The 22,829-nt window shown below is 47.3% G+C and overlaps 1 protein-coding gene across 1 annotated transcript in view; it reads left to right on the forward strand.

Moving 5' to 3' along the window:
* Positions 1-22,829, forward strand: part of syne1b (spectrin repeat containing, nuclear envelope 1b) — a gene marked incomplete at its 5' end in the record, with an annotated part of 448,744 nt that overhangs the window by 92,051 nt on the left and 333,864 nt on the right. Inside the window, 8 exon segments of the mRNA XM_084310306.1 lie at positions 2,566-2,718; positions 5,147-5,290; positions 7,469-7,636; positions 11,317-11,475; positions 12,820-12,987; positions 14,340-14,474; positions 17,809-17,967; positions 19,189-19,397. Of these exon segments, the coding sequence (XP_084166432.1) occupies positions 2,566-2,718; positions 5,147-5,290; positions 7,469-7,636; positions 11,317-11,475; positions 12,820-12,987; positions 14,340-14,474; positions 17,809-17,967; positions 19,189-19,397 (1,295 nt within the window).

Genomic DNA, 22,829 nt, shown 5'->3' on the forward strand with positions numbered 1-22,829 from the left:
CGATGAGCAGGTCGGCACCTTGCGTGGTCGCTTCCGCCGTCGGTGTGTGAATGTGTGAGTGAAGGGGTAAAATGTGAGTAACAAATTGTAAAGCATTTTGGATAAAAGCTGTTATATAAACGCACCATTTACCATTGTTGTGGAGTTCTCTGACTCGTTGCAATATAGAGTAATCAGAAAATTAAGACACCAGGCAGCTGCGTTCAGACCAGAATCTCCGCGGGAGGAAACTGTTTATTTAAAATGAGTTAACAATGAAATTCAACAAAGTCCTAACATGTCATAGTATAGGAGGCATATTTATACTTTCTCATTCTTTGGCATGTTACAATTATAGAAGGGTAATTTCCCATTGGTAGAATTTTGCTGCATTGGTGTGACTGGTCAAGATCTGACGCAGATCTGATGCAGTCTAAATTTTATTGGTTGAGTGTGTGTAGGTGTGTCTAATAATTTTATTATTGCCAATTTCTTCTTCTTAACTGCGTAGTATTTTGGCGGTTCATTGTTCTTCACAAAAAACGGTTTACACTGGAGTCAGATGAACTCATTCTAGTGTGAGTTCATCTGAGGTTACTTTGACTGAGGTCAGATTTTCTTCTTGTGGGTGAACAAGGAGAAACTGGGACTATAAGGAGTGCAAGGACATTTCCACAGTTCTGTTTAACTGAAAAGGGTGAATCCATCTCTGACACGGCTTGTTATAAATTGAGTGTATGCACATGAGACGTGTTTTGTCTTATATATTCCTTCAGATTCAGACGTTTCTTGTCTGTTTAATAACTCAGGTTTTATCCAGCTGTAATATATGTTTTACATGTATTGCATATGGAACCTGGCCAAATGGTCACTTTCATTAAACCCATATGTGTTTTGTAATGACCTGTATTCATAAGTGGATGTAATCTATTTTATATAGGATGTTGGTATACATATATGGCATTCTGCCACCACAATCCTCCCTTCCATGGCATTGCCATGCATATGTACTACTTATCCGTGATTTTGTCATGTACTATATGTACATATATGTACTAGTGATATTTGTGTACTAGTGATTAATATATAATAATGATTGTTGTGTGATAATACTTCACATGACTAAATGAATGAGTATAAACATAATACATGAGGTACTCATATGCTAACATGCAAGATGTACATCAGATATACCTTGGTTATACAATACATTTTCATTAATGAAACACTCCATTAGCAAGAGGAAAAACCTGATACCGCAGATTTTGTTACAGGAAAAGCTCGTGCCCCAGTGTCTTCCTCGTGACACCTGAAATGCTGTGTTTCATTGTTGTTCTTTGTGAACCATCAGCATGCACAAATTGAACCTTTTCAAAGCATAGTCAACTAGTAAATCCATTCCTTATTCGTAACTTATTCATCACCACATCTTACTATTAAAACAGATATTATTGTTATATTGCAGATTACTATATGAAGCTTCTTTTTGTATTTTTTCAAAAACCAACCTACCATCTAAAAGCTTTTTCTTTTATATGTTGAAAACATCTTGATAATATTGCTAAGTAATAGTGCACACAACTGTGATTGTTCAGGACCCCTTGCGTCCCTTTTCCTTACACATCATCTCCTATTTCCTATTTTTATTCAACAGTAACATTGTCCCACATTAGTGTTCAACCTGTTGCCCATCTGTTCCCTTCTCGTTCTTCCTGCATCAGTCCTTCGTAGTATTCTGGATCCAGATACGGGGCTGATGGCTGTACACCTTGTCCATTCATCATCATTGCTCGTTGTATGCCAATTTCCGTGTCCATTCGTCTGTCCATTGTTCTTCAACACCATCTCGTCACACAGGGTCCAATGCAACATGCCAACAGGAAAATTACAATTAGTACCACTACCACAGATACTGCTATCTTGGCTAAAATGGCACCCCATTTCCCTAAATTTAGGTCTAGCCAATCCCATGAAAGACCCTCACTGCCAGCGTTCACTTTGAGCTCAGTTTTAAATTTTTCCATAACAACAGCAAAATTTCCATCGGCCGCGGTGTTGTTTGGAATGTAGGTACAACAGAATTTATCGAACATGTGCGTTCAGTAGAAAGCTATCGGCTGGTTAATGGAAGCGGATACGGACCAGCTAGCCTAAACCAGCTAGCAAAAAAAAAACACTAAGCTAGGATAGTGGTCCGTATTCGTTGCATTCTTTTGAGCTAAGCTAGGCTAGCTTGCAGCCGGTTAGCTTCCTACTGAACGCACAGAGAGGAAATTGGTATCTATCTTCTCTTGTCTGACTCTGGAGAAGACGTTAAGCACATCTCCCACAATGTGGGCATGTTCCTTTAACCCTTCCACTGCCGCACTACCAAACGGTTAACCCTTTCACTGCCACACAGCATCATTTTAACCCTTTCACTGCCACACTACAGAAGGTTAACCCTTTACTATCACACTACCGTCGGTTACCCGTAGGTAGTGTGATAGTAAAGGGTTAACCTTCTGTAGTGTGGCAGTGAAATGGTTAAGTGACAAAAAGAGCAATGTTGACGTCGGCCTGTCTCCTCCGTCTCCACGGCAACAGTATGCGAGAGCGGACGAGGTGGACAAGCTGCGGCAGGACTACCAGGAGGGCATCGCCACCCTGAAGGGGTTCATGGACGCCACTGACCACAAGCTGACGGCTGCCGTCCAGGTGTCCTTCCTGAACGTCAGGGCGTTCGTCCAAGACGTCGAGGTACCAGCCGCGTCACACGCACGCACACACACACACGCACATACACACACACACACACACGCACATACACACACATTCACACATACACATACATACACATACACATACACATACACACACACACATACACACATACACATACACACACACATACACATACACACGCACATACACACACATTCACACATACACATACACATACACACACGCATACACACACACACACACACATATACATACACACACATACACATACACACACACACACACACTCTCTTTCTCTCTCTTACACTCTCTCACACACACTCTCTCTCTCACACACACACACGCACACGCACACACTCCTCTGCCTTGCTCTCCTCTCCTCTCCTCATATCATCTCCTCTCCTCCTCTCCTCTCCTCATCTCCTCTCCTTTCCTCATCTCCTCATCTCCTCTCCTCCTCTCCTCTCCTCATCTCCTCTCCTCCTCTCCTCATGTCCTCTCCTCCTCTCCTCATGTCCTCATCTCCTCTCTTCATCTCCTCTCCTCCTCTCCTCTCCTCCTCTCCTCTTCTCATCTCCTCTCCTCTCATCATCTCCTCTCCTCATCTCCTCTCCTCATCCTCTCCTCCTCTCCTCTCCTCCTCTCCTCTCCTCCTCTCCTCTCCTCTTCTCCTCTCCTCCTCTCCTCTCCTCTCCTCATCTCATCCCCTCCTCTCCTCTCCTCATCTCCTCTCCTCTCATCTCCTTTCCTCATCTCCTCTCCTCATCTCCTCTCCTCTCCTCCTCTCCTCATCTCCTCTCCTCTCCTGTCCTCCTCATCTCCTCCTCTCCTCACCTCCCCATCTCCTCTCCTCTCCTCCTCTCCTCCTCTCCTCTCCTCATCTCCTCTCCTCCTCTCCTGTCCTCCTCCTCTCCTCCTCTCCTCTCCTCATCTCCTCTCCTCCTCTCCTGTCCTCCTTATCTCCCCCTCTCCTCCTCTCCTCTCCTCTCCGCATCTCCTCTCCTCTCCTGTCCTCCTCATCTCCCCCTCTCCTCCTCTCCTCTCCTCTCCTCTCCTCTCCTCTCCTCATCTCCTCTCCTCCTCTCCTGTCCTCCTCCTCTCCTCCTCTCCTCTCCTCATCTCCTCTCCTCCTCTCCTGTCCTCCTTATCTCCCCCTCTCCTCATCTCCCCCTCTCCTCCTCTCCTCTCCTCTCCTGTCCTCCTCATCTCCTCCTCTCCTCCTCATCTCCTCTCCTCATCTCCTCTCCTCTCCTCTCCTCCTCATCTCCTCTCCTCTTCTCCTCTCCTGTCCTCCTCATCTCCTCCTCTCCTCATCTCCCCCTCTCCTCCTCTCCTCTCCTCTCCTGTCCTCCTCATCTCCTCTCCTCCTCTCCTCTCCTGTCCTCATCTCCTCCTCTCCTCATCTCCCCCTCTCCTCTCCTCTCCTGTCCTCCTCATCTCCCCCTCTCCTCATCTCCTCATCTCCTCTCCTCTCCTGTCCTCCTCATCTCCCCCTCTCCTCATCTCCTCATCTCCTCTCCTCTCCTGTCCTCCTCATCTCCCCCTCTCCTCATCTCCTCATCTCCTCTCCTCTCCTGTCCTCCTCATCTCCTCCTCTCCTCATCTCCCCCTCTCCTCTCCTATGAGAGTATCACTGTGATACGTCTTCATATACAGAGATGATCCATGAAGGCACATTATTACATTGCAGCAGTGGTTGGAAGAGAATTTACAAAGGAGAATAAGGACGTTGAAATAAATTGTGCTATTTCCTGTACCTCAGAGTGTAATCATGACATCATAATCATGGCTATCAGCTAAGAAACCTTTTGAAGCTGTTATGCAACATTGTTACCACATTATGCCCAGCTTATGCATTAAAATCTTCTGCATAATTAAATTATCTGCATAATTTAATCATCTGCATAACTCTCACACACACTGGACTGACTTTTTCAACCGAGGCGGTTTCAATTTCTTATTTTTGTTCTTTCTTTACTCTCACTTTATGGAATGTTCTTCTGCCTTCACACATTATCACACTGAGGGCGGGATCCACAAAGAATGGATTGCACAGTGCTAATTGCACCCTTACTTACAATTCATTATGAAGTGAAAATGGGGGACCCTGATGTAAACAAGACGAAAGTCTTTCTCTGGTCTGCATCCCCTTAACGAGCCGTACTGTATTGTACCCATTCTGCAATCTGTTAATACAATTTTATTAACAGATTGCAGAATGGGTACAATACAGTACGGCTCAATACGCACAATTGTTAAGGGGATGCAGACCAGAGAAAGACTTTCGTCTTGTTTACATCAGGGTCCCCCATTTTCACTTCATAATGAATTGTAAGTAAGGGTGCAATTAGCACCGTGCAATCCATTGTTTGTGGATCCCACCCTGAGTGATTTGCTCCAGAGAGGAAGACGCTTGCCGACTCCTAATCTCTCTCTCCTGCAGGAAGTGAAGCACAAAGTGCCGGCGATGGAGGCGGCCTGCAAGGCAGCGAGCCGCACCGCCCAGCTGTTGGCCAAAGACACCCCGCAGGACGAGGTCTCCCAGATGATGTCCGTCATGGCCGCCATCAAGGAACAGCTGAGCAAGGTGTGTCCATCTGGGTGGATTATATGAGATGAGATTAGGTTAGGTTAGATTAGGTTAGGTTAAATTAGTTAGATTATATGAGATTAGAATAGATTAGATTGTATTAGATTAGTTAGGTTAGGTTAGATTATATTAGATTAGGTTAGATTCGATTAGATTAGATTAGGTTAGATTCGGTTAGGTTAGGTTAGATTGGATTAGGTTAGATTAGGTTAGATTAGATTAGGTTAGATTCGGTTAGATTAGATTCGGTTAGTTAGATTATATGAGATGAGATTAGAATAGATTAGGTTAGATTAGGTTAGATTAGATTAGGTTAGATTAGGTTAGATTAGATTAGATTAGATTAGGTTAGGTTAGATTAGATTAGATTAGATTAGGTTAGATTAGATTAGGTTAGATTAGATTAGATTAGGTTAGATTAAAATGTATTGTCATTATACAGCACAAGTACAGTACAACGAAAATAGGTTTGGCATCCAACCAAAGTGCAAATGTAACATAGTAGTAGTAAAGATAGTAATATACAATGTACAGGTGATTAAACTGGGTATAACTATAAAATATATAAATTAGTACTACTGAGTAATAGGGCTGTGGGAACATAGGGCTGTGGGAACATAGGGCTGTAGGAACATAGGGCTGTGGGAACATAGGGCTGTGGGAACATAGGGCTGTAGGAACATAGGGCTGAGGGAACATAGGGCTGTATGAACATAGGGCTGTAGGAACATAGGGCTGTAGGAACATAGAGCTGAGGGAACATAGGGCTGTAGGAACATAGGGCTGTGGGAACATAGGGCTGAGGGAACATAGGGCTGTGGGAACATAGGGCTGAGGGAACATAGGGCTGAGGGAACATAGGGCTGAGGGAACATAGGGCTGTGGGAACATAGGGCTGAGGGAACATAGGGCTGAGGGAACATAGGGCTGAGGGAACATAGGGCTGAGGGAACATAGGGCTGTGGGAACATAGGGCTGTGGGAACATAGGGCTGTGGGAACATAGGGCTGTAGGAACATAGGGCTGAGGGAACATAGGGCTGAGGGAACATAGGGCTGTGGGAACATAGGGCTGTGGGAACATAGGGCTGTGGGAACATAGGGCTGTGGGAACATAGGGCTGTAGGAACATAGGGCTGTGGGAACATAGGGCTGTGGGAACATAGGACTGTGGGAACATAGGGCTGTAGGAACATAGGGCTGTGGGAACATAGGGCTGTGGGAACATAGAGCTGTGGGAACATAGGGCTGTGGGAACATAGGGCTGTGGGAACATAGGGCTGTGGGAACATAGGGCTGTAGGAACATAGGGCTGTGGGAACATAGGGCTGTGGGAACATAGGGCTGTGGGAACATAGGGCTGTAGGAACATAGGGCTGTAGGAACATAGGGCTGTGGGAACATAGGGCTGTGGGAACATAGGGCTGTGGGAACATAGGGCTGTGGGAACATAGGGCTGTGGGAACATAGAGCTGTGGGAACATAGGGCTGTGGGAACATAGGGCTGTAGGAACATAGGGCTGTAGGAACATAGGGCTGTAGGAACATAGGGCTGTGGGAACATAGGGCTGTGGGAACATAGGGCTGTAGGAACATAGGGCTGTAGGAACATAGGGCTGTAGGAACATAGGGCTGTAGGAACATAGGGCTGAGGGAACATAGGGCTGTGGGAACATAGAGCTGTGGGAACATAGGACTGAGTTGAGTTGAGAACTTCCAAAATTCAACACATTAATGCGCATGAATACATTTTTATATTCTGCTGCATTGGAGTGGAACAAGCTTCCACTGGCCCTGAAAAGCATTGAAGAGGGGGGAAGCTTTAGACGTGCCACAAAGAAATGGCTAGCCAGTGAAATGTAGAGTAATAGCCACGTCTAGGAAGGAGAGGGTAGGGCGTATCGGTCTATAGTCTCTTGATAGTACGTGTTGGAGTGTAATACAGGTTCATATTTTATGGGGATGCTATGATCTATGTTTTATTATGATGCTCTATGTTTTATGATGTCTGTCCATGTCCAAAATCAGGGACCATGATGGAAATAAGTGCTTGCACTTTCTCATGTTTTTATCCCTTGGATGCTGTCTTTTACTCCACAATAAAAATCAATCAATCAATCAATCAATCAACACACGCGCTCCGTTTCTATTCAACCCCTCTCTGTCGTCCCCTCAGATCAGGGAGAGATGTCTGCCTCTGCTGAGGGAGTCCCAGTCCCTGCTGCCCCCGCTGGAGGAGATGGAGAAGAACATCACAGGCTTCTACCAGGCCCTGGAGAAGGCCAGCCGCATCACCAGCACCAGGGACCCAGAGGGGCCCGGGGACTTCAAGCACAAGTGCCAGGTGACCTTCAGGAGGGATCTGAATGAGGGATGAGACGGTGCCTTCAGGTGCATCTCTCCGGTCGGGAATATCAAGGAACCATATTATAGTCCAGTCAAGTCAGCTTTATTTATATACAGTAGCACATTCAGTTCAGTTCAGTCTTTTTTTATTTCGGGTTTTGGACACATATAACGATGGTCATTCCATAAATCGGCAAAGTTTTACCAGCTGCTATTGCAGCATTGTCCAATTGTCTGAAAAGGGCTGAAGGGAGAAGCACTAGGCTTGTCGGGCCCTAGTGTGAGCGTGTGCAGCATGTGTGTGTGTGTTCATGCTAAAGTGACTGCTAGTGTGTGAGCATGTACAGTGTGTGTGTTGTGTGTGTGCTCATGTGTGCTTGTGTGTGGAGAGTTCAGTGTTCAAGACTTCACACGTTAACACTTTCATTGCCAGCCATGCGGTGCGCCTTACCCCCCTTGAATGCCACCACCCACTTCAATGATAGAGCTCTCATATTTGCAAACTCATAAACTATGTCTTTAAATGATGGCTATATGTAATCTGGCCGTCGCTTATCAATGACTTGTTTGCAGTCAACATTGTCGAAACGGATTGTTTTTTAATCGGTTCATTTCCGTTTTATACCATTTTGAAAAACGCTTTTTTTTTTTTTAAATTTCTAGAAATTATAAAGATTCTGTGATAATCGCCCTTTACTGGAATATTCTGGAATACACAAAAAAAAAAAAAAATCGGCCTATTTATGAATAGTTTTCAAATAAACGCTAGATTATCGATAGTATATGTGTACTTATGCATGCTATAGAAGCGAGCTGAAAAATCGATTATCTCATTTCCTGATCAGCACACGCACACACACACACACACACACACATACATATGGCTCACGTTGATATCTCTGTGAAAACAGCTCTGATTATCCTAAGACTGGTAAAATAGATTCCTTACCTCAGATCAGATGTTCTCCAAAAAGATTATTCCAATTCCTGATCGCCATTCCAAATATCGATCGTGTTTATTGATCCAACGCTGGGTACTGGAAATATGTATTTCACGCTGTTCTGGGGCTCGGCAATGAATCCGAAAAAGCTCAGAGAGAGTTTGCAGCACTAACGTGAGGCTAGATTGATGAAATATGAATTCAAATCGCTAATAAAAAAGAAACCTAGATCTCTCGTCGTTGGCAATGAACGGTCGGTATGAACAAATGAGATATCTTGGCGTTGAAAGTGTTAAAGAGTGGTTTAAAGGCCTCTGGGCTCTGGGCCCTAACCCTGGGCAGATCTAATGTGGGGGGGGGGGGGGCAGATCTAATGTGGGGGGGAGGGGGGCAGATCTAATGTGGGGGGGGGGGGGGCAGATCTAATGTGGGGGGGAGGGGGGCAGATCTAATGTGGGGGGGGGGGCAGATCTAATGTGGGGGGAAGGCTGGTCCACAACTAGAGGCTGCAGCAGTGGAGAACATATAGTGGAGAACATATAGTGGAGAACATATAGTGGAGAACATATAGTGGAGAACATGGATGCAGAGGGAAAGCATTTAATGTTTACGTTACTACAACTAAAATCTATACAACTACATAAAGATGATGTAATAAGGAAATATATAATTTTGTCACCGTCAGCTGCCATGCTCTCAGCCAATTCTCGCTGCCATGAGTCGTCACAACTAGGGAACTCGGGTGTCATCGTTATTTCCATATTTCCCATGTTTTTTTTTACTATGAAAACCTGCAGTGGGCTGGGTGGTGCAGCGGACTAAGCGCTCGTCACCAACGCGAGAGACACCGGTATCGAATCCGGCTGTCAGCGTTGCCTCCGGCTTGGCCGGCCGTCATACTGGCTCAATTGGCAGAGTCAGCGGGAGGGAAGCCGGTGGGTGGTAATCTGGTCGTTGTAAACAGCGACTCCTACAGGTCGGTCAGGGCGCCTGCACAGCGAGGAAGGGAGATGTCGAGGGTAGTGTGAGCCTCCCACATGTTACACCTCGCCAATGAGAGTCCGCGCTGGCAGGTGAAAAGAAGTGGCTGGCTGACTCTGCATGTATCAACCCTCCCTAGACCGACCAGTGTATTATTATTTGTATTTTTTGCACAATCGATGGCCACCTTCATTTCACTATATGTCTTGTGTCTGTATGTGATGAATAAACCTCTTGAATCTTTCATCTTTATTATGGCAAAAATCATAAGCGGAAAGAGGGAAGCCAAAATCGTAATTGAAATTGAAACTTTTTCAGATTAAAATGACAACATAGTCCCAGAATATGGATTTGAAGACCTGACGGCCCTGTTTGACCTGACGGCCCTGTTTGACCTGACGGCCCTGTCTGACCTGACGGCCCTGTTTGACCTGACGGCCCTGTCTGACCTGACGGCCCTGTTTGACCTGACGGCCCTGTCTGACCTGACGGCCCTGTTTGACCTGACGGCCCTGTTTGACCTGACGGCCCTGTCTGACCTGACGGCCCTGTTTGACCTGACGGCCCTGTCTGACCTGACGGCCCTGTTTGACCTGACGGCCCTGTTTGACCTGACGGCCCTGTCTGACCTGACGGCCCTGTTTGACCTGACGGCCCTGTCTGACCTGACGGCCCTGTCTGACCTGACGGCCCTGTCTGACCTGACGGCCCTGTCTGACCTGACGGCCCTGTTTGACCTGACGGCCCTGTTTGACCTGACGGCCCTGTTTGACCTGTTTGACCTGACGGCCCTGTTTGACCTGACGGCCCTGTTTGACCTGACGGCCCTGTCTGACCTGACGGCACTGTTTGACCTGACGGCCCTGTTTGACCTGACGGCCCTGTTTGACCTGTTTGACCTGACGGCCCTGTTTGACCTGACGGCCCTGTTTGACCTGACGGCCCTGTTTGACCTGACGGCCCTGTTTGACCTGACGGCCCTGTTTGACCTGACGGCCCTGTTTGACCTGACGGCCCTGTCTGACCTGACGGCCCTGTCTGACCTGACGGCCCTGTCTGACCTGACGGCCCTGTTTGACCTGACGGCCCTGTCTGACCTGACGGCCCTGTCTGACCTGACGGCCCTGTCTGACCTGACGGCCCTGTTTGACCTGACGGCCCTGTTTGACCTGACGGCCCTGTTTGACCTGACGGCCCTGTTTGACCTGACGGCCCTGTCTGACCTGACGGCCCTGTTTGACCTGACGGCCCTGTTTGACCTGACGGCCCTGTTTGACCTGACGGCCCTGTTTGACCTGACGGCCCTGTCTGACCTGACGGCCCTGTTTGACCTGACGGTCCTGTTTGACCTGACGGCCCTGTTTGACCTGACGGCCCTGTCTGACCTGACGGCCCTGTTTGACCTGACGGTCCTGTTTGACCTGACGGCCCTGTTTGACCTGACGGCCCTGTTTGACCTGACGGCCCTGTCTGACCTGACGGCCCTGTTTGACCTGACGGCCCTGTTTGACCTGACGGCCCTGTTTGACCTGACGGCCCTGTCTGACCTGACGGCCCTGTCTGACCTGACGGCCCTGTTTGACCTGACGGCCCTGTTTGACCTGACGGCCCTGTTTGACCTGACGGCCCTGTTTGACCTGACGGCCCTGTTTGACCTGACGGCCCTGTGTGACCTGACGGCCCTGTTTGACCTGACGGCCCTGTTTGACCTGACGGCACTGGTTGACCTGACGGCCCTGTTTGACCTGTTCTCCAGGAGCTGGTGACCTTCACGCAGAGCTGTAAGAAGTGTCTGACGGTGATCGAGAAGAACCACCAGGGCATCCAGAGGACTCTGGACGGCAGCCAGACCCTGGAGCACCTGGACATGTCTCTGCTGCAGAAGAGGGTGGCGGACCTGCAGGCGTCCTCACAGGTAACACTGACCTCAGTACAGCACAGGTAACACTGACCTCAGTACAGCACAGGTAACACTGACCTCAGTACAGTACAGGTAACACTGACCTCAGTACAGTACAGGTACTGATATCGAATCGGTATCGAATCCCAGTCTCAGCATTGCCTTCGGCTTGGGCCGGCCGTCGCACTGGCTCATTTGGCAGAGTCAGCAGGTGGAAGTCGATGGGTGGGGATTTGGACGTTGTGGACAGCGACAGTCGGTCGGGTGACGCCTGTACAGCAGAGACGGGAAGTATCGGGGGCAGCGTGAGCCTCCCACACGTTACTCCTCGCCGCTGAGAGATCGCGCTGTCTGGTGAAAAGATGCGATAGGCTGCCTCCTCGTGTACCGGAGGGGACACGTGATGCAAGGCTTCTATCCTCACTACAACCGACCAGTGGGGGGCATGGTCTAGCAACATTCAAGACAGGGGAGGGGAGAATTGGATAATACGAAGAAATACGAGAAAAAGTGGATAAAAAAAAAGAAAAAGTACTAACTAATAACTAAAGAAAATCTTTATTATATGATATATCATCGCCAGAGGGACTTTAAGTTCACCTGCAAGATCAATTCTCAGATCAGATTTTTTTTGTTTGGCTGTTCACATTATTTAAAAGATGTGGTCAATATCAGACTCCAGTGTGAAGCGGTCACGCTGCTGAACTGACCGGCAGCACAGACGAACAATAAAGAGGATGGACGTAAAAGTTTGTGACAAATGTCAATCTAGAGTGACGTAAAAGTTGCATGAAAGTCGACTGTTCAGACTGAGGTCACATTGCAAAAAGATCAAACCTGTATCTGATTTAGTGCCCGAATCAGAACTGAAAAGATCAGACTCCATGTGATGTGTGCTGCTCACACCTGGTCTCCTGTGATCTGTGCTGCTCACACCTGGTCTCCTGTGTGTGTTGTGCTGCTCACACCTGGTCTCCTGTGTGTGTGTTGTGCTGCTCACACCTGGTCTCCTGTGTGTGTGTTGTGCTGCTCACACCTGGTCTCCTGTGATCTGTGCTGCTCACACCTGGTCTCCTGTGTGTGTGTTGTGCTGCTCACACCTGGTCTCCTGTGATGTGTGCTGCTCACACCTGGTCTCCTGTGTGTGTGTTGTGCTGCTCACACCTGGTCTCCTGTGTGTGTGTTGTGCTGCTCACACCTGGTCTCCTGTGTGTGTGTTGTGCTGCTCACACCTGGTCTCCTGTGTGTGTGTTGTGCTGCTCACACCTGGTCTCCTGTGTGTGTGTTGTGCTGCTCACACCTGGTCTCCTGTGTGTGTGTTGTGCTGCTCACACCTGGTCTCCTGTGTGTGTGTTCCAGTCGATGATCAAAGAGTCCACTGAGTGGCGGAGGCACGTGGAGGCCAACAGCAGCCTGGTGAAGAGGTTCGAGGAGTCCCGCCTGGAGCTGGAGAAGGTCCTCAAGGTGTCCCAGGGCTGCCTGTCGGAGAGGGGGGGCCCCCCCGAGGAGCTGCTGAAGAAACACACGGTAAGACTGAAGAAACACACGGTAAGACTGAAGAAACACACGGTAAGACTAAGCTGAAGAAACACACGGTAAGACTAGGCTGAAGAAACACACAGTAAGACTAGACTGAAGAAACACACGGTAAGACTGAAGAAACACACGGTAAGACTAGACTGAAGAAACACACGGTAAGACTAGGCTGAAGAAACACACAGTAAGACTAGACTGAAGAAACACACGGTAAGACTAGGCTGAAGAAACACACGGTAAGACTGAAGAAACACACGGTAAGACTAGACTGAAGAAACACACAGTAAGACTAGACTGAAGAAACACACAGTAAGACTGAAGAAACACACGGTAAGACTAGACTGAAGAAACACACGGTAAGACTAGACTGAAGAAGCACACAGTAAGACTAGACTGAAGAAACACACAGTAAGACTGAAGAAACACACAGTAAGACTGAAGAAACACACGGTAAGACTGAAGAAACACACGGTAAGACTGAAGAAACACACGGTAAGACTAGACTGAAGAAACACACGGTAAGACTGAAGAAACACACGGTAAGACTGAAGAAACACACGGTAAGACTAGGCTGAAGAAACACACGGTAAGACTGAAGAAACACACGGTAAGACTGAAGAAACACACGGTAAGACTAGACTGAAGAAACACACGGTAAGACTAGACTGAAGAAACACACGGTAAGACTAGACTGAAGAAACACACGGTAAGACTAGACTGAAGAAACACACGGTAAGACTAGACTGAAGAAACACACAGTATATAAATACACGCCACTTTTACATTGTCAAAACTATTTTTGGATTGAGGCTTTAAACCATATTCACATCCAGGTTTTTCTATTATGTTAAGCAACTGTCTGACTGCTAGCATGTCAAGTTTGAAAGCTCTTGGAGCTTGTATTATTAATCTACATGAGTTTATATGTCTCAACTCTCATACGGCCAGGCTATATTTTGGTTCTTTTTTCCTTTGGGGGTGTATAACAATATCTATCAATTTAACAAGTTTTGCAGTAAAATATTTGTATACACGAATCCATTTCATATATGGGAGACCTTAGAGATGAGGAAAAACATTCTTGTGTTTTGTTCTACCTCCGGTAGGGGTATCTCAACATTTTGGTTTTTACATTGTATTTACTGTCTGTATTTGTGACTGTAAAATGTCTAAATAAAACTCTCCCAAGAACACACCGTATATAAATACATGCCACTTTTACATGGTCAAAACAATTTTTGGATTGAGGCTTTAAACCAACGAATGAGTAACGTGTATGTAACACATGAGCTACTCCATGGAGCGTGAGACACCGACTATGATGTTTGATGGTCTCTCCACAGGAGTTCTTCGGCCAGCTGGACCAGCGGGTCCTGAACGCCTTCCTCAAGGCCTGTGACGAGCTGACGGACATCCTGCCCGCGCAGGAGCAGCAGGCCCTGCAGGAGACCGTCAGGAAGCTGCACAAACACTGGAAGGTCGGCCCCACGGCGAGGATAACATCGCTGTTATTATATTATTATTATTATTATCTGGACTGGTCCTCTGAGCTCCTCTCCAGTCGAGCTGTCTCTGCTGCAGAGTTTAATCTGAAATATTTCAGAAGCCTCCGCTGTCGTTGTGTAACGTGTCGTGTCGTCTCCAGAGTCTTCTCTCTCCGCTTCAACGTGGAGTTAAAACCAAGTGAAAGTGAAACCTAAGAATAGCTGCTGTACTCAGTGGAGTCTGAACACCTAGTAACACCGGTGTCACCGACTACTGCGGCAAGCTTAGAGCAAACACCCACAAAATCTTCCAATACTGTGCGATTCTTTATCTTTATAAACATTTCAAATGTGTGGGAATTTTAGGATGTCAACCAATCATCAATCAAATGGACTCCTGGCCCCGCTCTAAAGGTGCATTTGTGGATGATATCAGATGGAGGAGAAGAATCTCCCGACGCCGTGATGCACTTCCACATATCTTCTTAGAGTATATCATCATTCATCACAATGGAACCTTTTTCAGATCAGACATCTCCTTTCATGGTTTCCTGCTATTGTTAGTTTTTAACACCCTAACATCCTGTAATGTTTAGAGTTCAGTTGAATGAATGAAAACTTTATTTAACAGATTGCAGAATGGGTACAATACAGTACGGCTCAATACACACATTGTTAAGGGGATGCAGACCAGAGAAAGACTTTCGTCTTGTTTACATCAGGGTCCCCCATTTTCAACTCATAGTGCGTAGTTCAAGGTCCTGGTGCTCACGTTTAGAGCTCTGCACGGCCAGGCACCTGAACATTTAACCCACCTGCTGGAACCATTATGTGCCCAGCAGGACCCTGAGGTCAGCTGACCAGGATCTGTTGGTCATTCCTCGCACCAGGCTGATCACCAAAGGTGACAGAGCCTTTCAGTCTGTAGCGCCTAGACTCTGGAATGCTCTTCCTCGTGGCCTAAGAACTGCAGCGTCTGTTGATATTTTTAAGAATCAGCTAAAAACACTACTGTTTCAACAGGATTCTGGGTACTGTTTGAGCTTCTCCTCCAGGTGTAAAATATGTCTGCTGTTTTTTCTTTGATATGCATTGTGATTTTTGTTCTGTTTCTTATCATTTGAATGGTTCTTGCTTTTTTATTTGTATATTTTATATTTTATTTCTGTTGTATGTAAAGCACTTTGTGAGTTCTCCCTGTGAAAAGTGCTATACAAATAAAATGTACTTACTTACTTACTTACTTACTTACTTACTAATATCCCCCAGCGACTGTTAGGGAATTCCTCCCACCCAAGTTCTTTAATTGATATTAGTATGGACCAGCTGACAGATTCACAGCGACAAAGTTGTATTCACGGATGGTTTATTGTCGATCACAAGAACACAGAGAAGAGAACTCCTGCAGCCTACGGGCTCAGCCTCTCGCAGAATGAAGACACATGACATGACATATTTATACCCTCTTGCACAAAGAGAGAAGAGGGGAGGGGTGTGTGTGTATATGTATCTGTGTGTGTGTGTGTGGTGTGTGTGTGTGCTTGTCTGTGTGGTGTGTGTGTGTCTCAGAAGGGGGGCTAATGGGTTCCAGATGTAGGCAGGGAGAGACTCCTACAAGAGTGTCCGCTGGCCGAACAACACCCCAACAAATCACGGGCCCGACAGCTGAGTGGGGGGAGATGTGTGCGTGTGTGTATGTGTGTGTGTGTGGAGGGAGACACAGAGCCACGGTCCTACAGCCTGCATCGTGGGGAGACAATGGGTGCACAGATACATAAGATATTGACATCAAATATTACTAGATCAATGAACTAAACCTATCAATCCCCCTTTGACATATTAATCAAATATGTCACACAATAGTTCATTGATGGATATGTACCCGTCGATTGTCATCCATTACACGCATCACACCTAAACCAGGAGGGACAACAACAGTCAGAGAGGGGAGAGAGAGAGATAGAGGGAGGGGGGGGGGAGAGAGAGAGAAGAATGAGAGAGACACAGATTTTCAACTTTTCCGACAATACACCACCCCCTTGGACCCCCCTTACTCAGGTACACCTAACCCAGGATACAACCCCCCCTCTATTACAGTGCACTCCCTGGTCCTGTCTTCTAGGGCGTGGGTCTCCTTCCTGAGCTGGTCCCCGTTCCAGGGTGCGGTCCCCTAGGCAAATGTGTCTCCTCTGGTCTGCTGCCTCCTCAGTGTCTCTGGACTGTCCTCTCCGGCTCTCCTCAGCTGGCCCACCGTCTCTTCAGCTCTGCCTCAGTGGCTCTCCTCCTGCTGTTCTTCCTCCTGTCGTAGATGATCTGCGGTGCCTGGCTGCGGTGCCTGGGCGGAGGGGATATGGGGCAGCGGTCTGGCCCGGCTGCTTAGCTACCTCCTCCTCCAGTCTGCCTCTCTTCACCCTGGCCTGTCCTTCGTCTCCTCCTGCCTGTCTCTTGGTCGAGGGTCGTCTGGTGGTCTCGTCTCGGACGTCTGAGGGGCTGCTCCTGGCATCTCTCCCCTGATTCAGACGCGCGGCAGACAGCTGGTGTGAATGTCTGGATCTTCTGCACCTTTTCTTCTCAAGTGTCTCCAGTCCTCCTTTCCTCCTTCTGATGTCAGGAGTTCTCGTTCCGTCCTTCTTGGGTAGTCAGCTGGCCCAAATAAACCAATCTCAGCAGCGCCTCCATCTTGTTAGGGAATTCCTCCCACCCAAGTTCTTTAATTGATATTAGTATGGACCAGCTGACAGATTCACAGCGACAAAGTTGTATTCACGGAGTCTTTATTGTTGATCACAGGAACACAGAGAAGAGAACTCTCCTGCAGCCCACGGGCTCAGCCTCTCGCAGAATGAAGACACATGACATGACATATTTATACCCTCTTGCACAAAGAGAGAAGAGGGGAGGGGTGTGTGTATATGTATGTGTGTGTATGTATGTGTGTGTGTGGTGTGTGTGTGCTTGTCTGTGTGGTGTGTGTGTGTCTCAGAAGGGGGGCTAATGGGTTCCAGATATAGGCAGGGGGAGACCCCTACAAGAGTCTCCGCTGGCCGAACAACACCCCAACAAATCACGGGCCCGACAGCTGAGTGGGGGGAGATGTGTGCGTGTGTGTATGTGTGTGTGTGTGTGTGTGTGTGTGTGTGTGGAGGGAGACACACAGCCACGGTCCTACAGCCTACATCGTGGGGAGACAATGGGTGCACAGATACATAAGATATTGACATCAAATACTAGATCAATGAACTAAACCTATCACGACACAAAATAAATCCAACCGTACAGCATGAAAAACACGTCTGACCCTGCGGTGTCCTCCTCTCTCCTCCCCCAGGACGTGCAGTCGGATGCCCCCTTCCACCTCCTGCACCTGAAGGTGGAGGTAGAGAGGAGCAAGCTGATGGCCGCACTGCAGGAGAGCCAGGCGGAGCTGACAAGAGAGAACCGCCACCTGGCCGGCATGGGGAGCGAGCGGCTGGTCAAGGAGCACAGGGTGAGAGGGGGGGGGGGGGCAACTGAGGAGCTGGGGGGGGTGGGGGCAACTGAGGAGCACAGGGTGAGGGGGGGGGGCGACTGAGGAGCTGGGGGGGGGGGGGCAACTGAGGAGCTGGGGGGGCAACTGAGGAGCTGGGGGGGGCAACTGAGGAGCTGGGGGGGGGGCAACTGAGGAGCACAGGGTGAGAGGAGCTGGGGGGGGCAACTGAGGAGCTGGGGGGGCAACTGAGGAGCTGGGGGGGGCAACTGAGGAGCTGAGGGGGGGGGGGGCAACTGAGGAGCTGGGGGGGGCAACTGAGGAGCTGGGGGGGCAACTGAGGAGCTGGGGGGGGCAACTGAGGAGCTGGGGGGGGGGGGGGCAACTAAGGGGAAGCAACAGCATCGAAGACAAGACAGGACAAGATGAGATAAGACAACATAAGATGATATGAGATAAGCAACATAAGATGATATGAGATAAGCAACATAAGATGAGATGAGATGAGACAACATAAGATGAGATAAGCAACATAAGATGAGATAAGACAACATAAGATGAGATAAGCAACATAAGATGAGATAAGATAACATAAGATGAGATAAGCAACATAAGATGAGATAAGACAACATAAGATGAGATAAGCAACATAAGATGAGATGAGATAAGCCAACATAAGATGAGATGAGATAAGACAACATAAGATGAGATAAGCAACATAAGATGAGATAAGACAACATAAAATGAGATGAGATGAGACAACATGAGATGAGATGAGATGAGACAACATAAGATGAGATGAGATAAGCAACATAAGATGAGATAAGACAACATAAGATGAGATGAGATGAGACAACATGAGATGAGATGAGATGAGACAACATAAGATGAGATAAGACAACATAAGATGAGATGAGACAACATAAGATGAGATGAGATGAGACAACATGAGATGAGATGAGATGAGACAACATAAGATGAGATAAGACAACATAAGATGAGATGAGATGAGACAACATAAGATGAGATGAGATGAGACAACATAAGATGAGATGAGATGAGATGAGACAGTGGCTCGGAAGGTTCCCAGTTCGATTCCCGAACCGGAGACCATGTTTCTATCCTGCTTGATAAGTTTTTATCTTTTCCGTTTCCACTTCCATTTGCGATTGGAGGATCAAGAAAAAAGGGCGGGGCTTGAAACGGGTGGATCACCTCTAGCGGTTGGTTGTCTTCCTCCAGGGCTTCTTCAGGGAGAAGGGTCCCCAGTCCGTCTGTGAGAAGCGGCTGCAGGTGATGGAGGAGCTGTGCCAGAAGCTCCCCGAGAGCGACCCCGCCCACCAGACCCTGGAGGCCGCCCGCAGGGCCGTGGCAGAGGTCAAGGAGGAGGTCGAGGACACCCATCAGAAGCTGATGCAACACCAGGACAAGTGGAAGGAGTACAACACGAGGTGACCATTAACACACCGGGGGCGACGGTGGCTCAGGAGGTGGAGCTTGTGTCGTCTGGTAGTCGGGTCAGTCGGAAGGTTCCCAGTTCGATTCCAGCTCCTCCTGGGCGGCGTGTCCAAGTGTCCTTTAGCAAAGACACTTCAATTTTCATTTCATTTAATTTTTATTTATTCGTACATGGAATTGTTACAGTCCAACAGTACATATCTATCACTTCATATGCTCCACTAAATTCCATGACCGAAAAGAACAGGAAGAAGAAAATTCTTATTGTACCTGCCCCTACACACATACAGTACTGATATACCTTATTGTACCTGCCCCTACACACATACAGTACTGATAGACCTTATTGTACCTGCCCCTACACACATACAGTACTGATAGACCTTATTGTACCTGCCCCTACACACATACAGTACTGATATACCTTATTGTACCTGCCCCTACACACATACAGTACTGATAGACCTTATTGTACCTGCCCCTACACACATACAGTACTGATATACCTTATTGTACCTGCCCCTACACACATACAGTACACTGATAGTCCTTATTGTACCTGCCCCTACACACATACAGTACACTGATAGACCTTATTGTACCTGCCCCTACACACATACAGTACACTGATAGACCTTATTGTACCTGCCCCTACACACATACAGTACTGATAGACCTTATTGTACCTGCCCCTACACACATACAGTACACTGATAGACCTTATTGTACCTGCCCCTACACACATACAGTACACTGATAGACCTTATTGTACCTGCCCCTACACACATACAGTACTGATATACCTTATTGTACCTGCCCCTACACACATACAGTACTGATAGACCTTATTGTACCTGCCCCTACACACATACAGTACACTGATAGACCTTATTGTACCTGCCCCTACACACATACAGTACTGATATACCTTATTGTACCTGCCCCTACACACATACAGTACACTGATAGACCTTATTGTACCTGCCCCTACACACATACAATACACTGATAGACCTTATTGTACCTGCCCCGACACACATACAGTACACTGATAGACCTTATTGTACCTGCCCCTACACACATACAGTACTGATAGACCTTATTGTACCTGCCCTACACACATACAGTACACTGATAGACCTTATTGTACCTGCCCCTACACACATACAGTACTGATAGACCTTATTGTACCTGCCCCTACACACATACAGTACTGATAGACCTTATTGTACCTGCCCTACACACATACAGTACTGATAGACCTTATTGTACCTGCCCCTACACACATACAACACTGATAGACCTTATTGTACCTGCCCCTACACACATACAGTACACTGATAGACCTTATTGTACCTGCCCCTACACACATACAGTACTGATAGACCTTATTGTACCGGCCCCTACACACATACAGTACTGATAGACCTTATTGTACCTGTCCCTACACACATACAGTACTGATAGACCTTATTGTACCTGCCCTACACACATACAGTACACTGATAGACCGTATTGTACCTGCCCCTACACACATACAGTACACTGATAGACCGTATTGTACCTGCCCCTACACACATACAGTACACTGATAGACCTTATTGTACCTGCCCCTACACACATACAGTACACTGATAGACCTTATTGTACCTGCCCTACACACATACAGTACTGATAGACCTTATTGTACCTGCCCCTACACACATACAGTACACTGATAGACCTTATTGTACCTGCCCCTACACACATACAGTACACTGATAGACCTTATTGTACCTGCCCCTACACACATACAGTACTGATAGACCTCATTGTACCTGCCCCTACACACATACAGTACACTGATAGACCTTATTGTACCTGCCCCTACACACATACAGTACTGATAGACCTTATTGTACCTGCCCCTACACACATACAGTACTGATAGACCTTATTGTACCTGCCCTACACACATACAGTACACTGATAGACCTTATTGTACCTGCCCCTACACACATACAGTACACTGATAGACCTTATTGTACCTGCCCCTACACACATACAGTACACTGGTAGACCTTATTGTACCTGCCCCTACACACATACAGTACAGTACACTGATAGACCTTATTGTACCTGCCCCTACACACATACAGTACTGATAGACCTTATTGTACCTGCCCCTACACACATACAGTACACTGATAGACCTTATTGTACCTGCCCCTACACACATACAGTACTGATAGACCTTATTGTACCTGCCCCTACACACATACAGTAAACTGATGGACCTTATTGTACCTGCCCCTACACACATACAGTACACTGATAGACCTTATTGTACCTGCCCCTACACACATACAGTAAACTGATGGACCTTATTGTACCTGCCCCTACACACATACAGTACACTGATAGACCTTATTGTACCTGCCCCTACACACATACAGTACTGATAGACCTTATTGTACCTGCCCCTACACACATACAGTACACTGATAGACCTTATTGTACCTGCCCCTACACACATACAGTACACTGATAGACCTTATTGTACCTGCCCCTACACACATACAGTACAGATAGACCTTATTGTACCTGCCCCTACACACATACAGTACTGATAGACCTTATTGTACCTGCCCTACACACATACAGTACTGATAGACCTTATTGTACCTGCCCTACACACATACAGTACTGATAGACCTTATTGTACCTGCCCTACACACATACAGTACACTGATAGACCTTATTGTACCTGCCCCTACACACATACAGTACTGATAGACCTTATTGTACCTGCCCTACACACATACAGTACTGATAGACCTTATTGTACCTGCCCCTACACACATACAGTACACTGATAGACCTTATTGTACCTGCCCCTACACACATACAGTACTGATAGACCTTATTGTACCTGCCCTACACACATACAGTACACTGATAGTCCTTATTGTACCTGCCCTACACACATACAGTACTGATAGACCTTATTGTACCTGCCCCTACACACATACAGTACTGATAGACCTTATTGTACCTGCCCTACACACATACAGTACACTGATGGACCTTATTGTACCTGCCCTACACACATACAGTACTGATATACCTTATTGTACCTGCCCCTACACACATACAGTACACTGATAGACCTTATTGTACCTGCCCCTACACACATACAGTACTGATAGACCTTATTGTACCTGCCCCTACACACATACAGTACACTGATATACCTTATTGTACCTGCCCCTACACACATACAGTACACTGATAGACCTTATTGTACCTGCCCCTACACACATACAGTACTGATAGACCTTATTGTACCTGCCCCTACACACATACAGTACACTGATATACCTTATTGTACCTGCCCTACACACATACAGTACACTGATAGACCTTATTGTACCTGCCCTACACAC

Source organism: Notolepis coatsorum, assembly GCF_963971535.1.
Source record: "Notolepis coatsorum genome assembly, chromosome: 3".
Lineage (NCBI taxonomy): Eukaryota > Metazoa > Chordata > Actinopteri > Aulopiformes > Paralepididae > Notolepis > Notolepis coatsorum.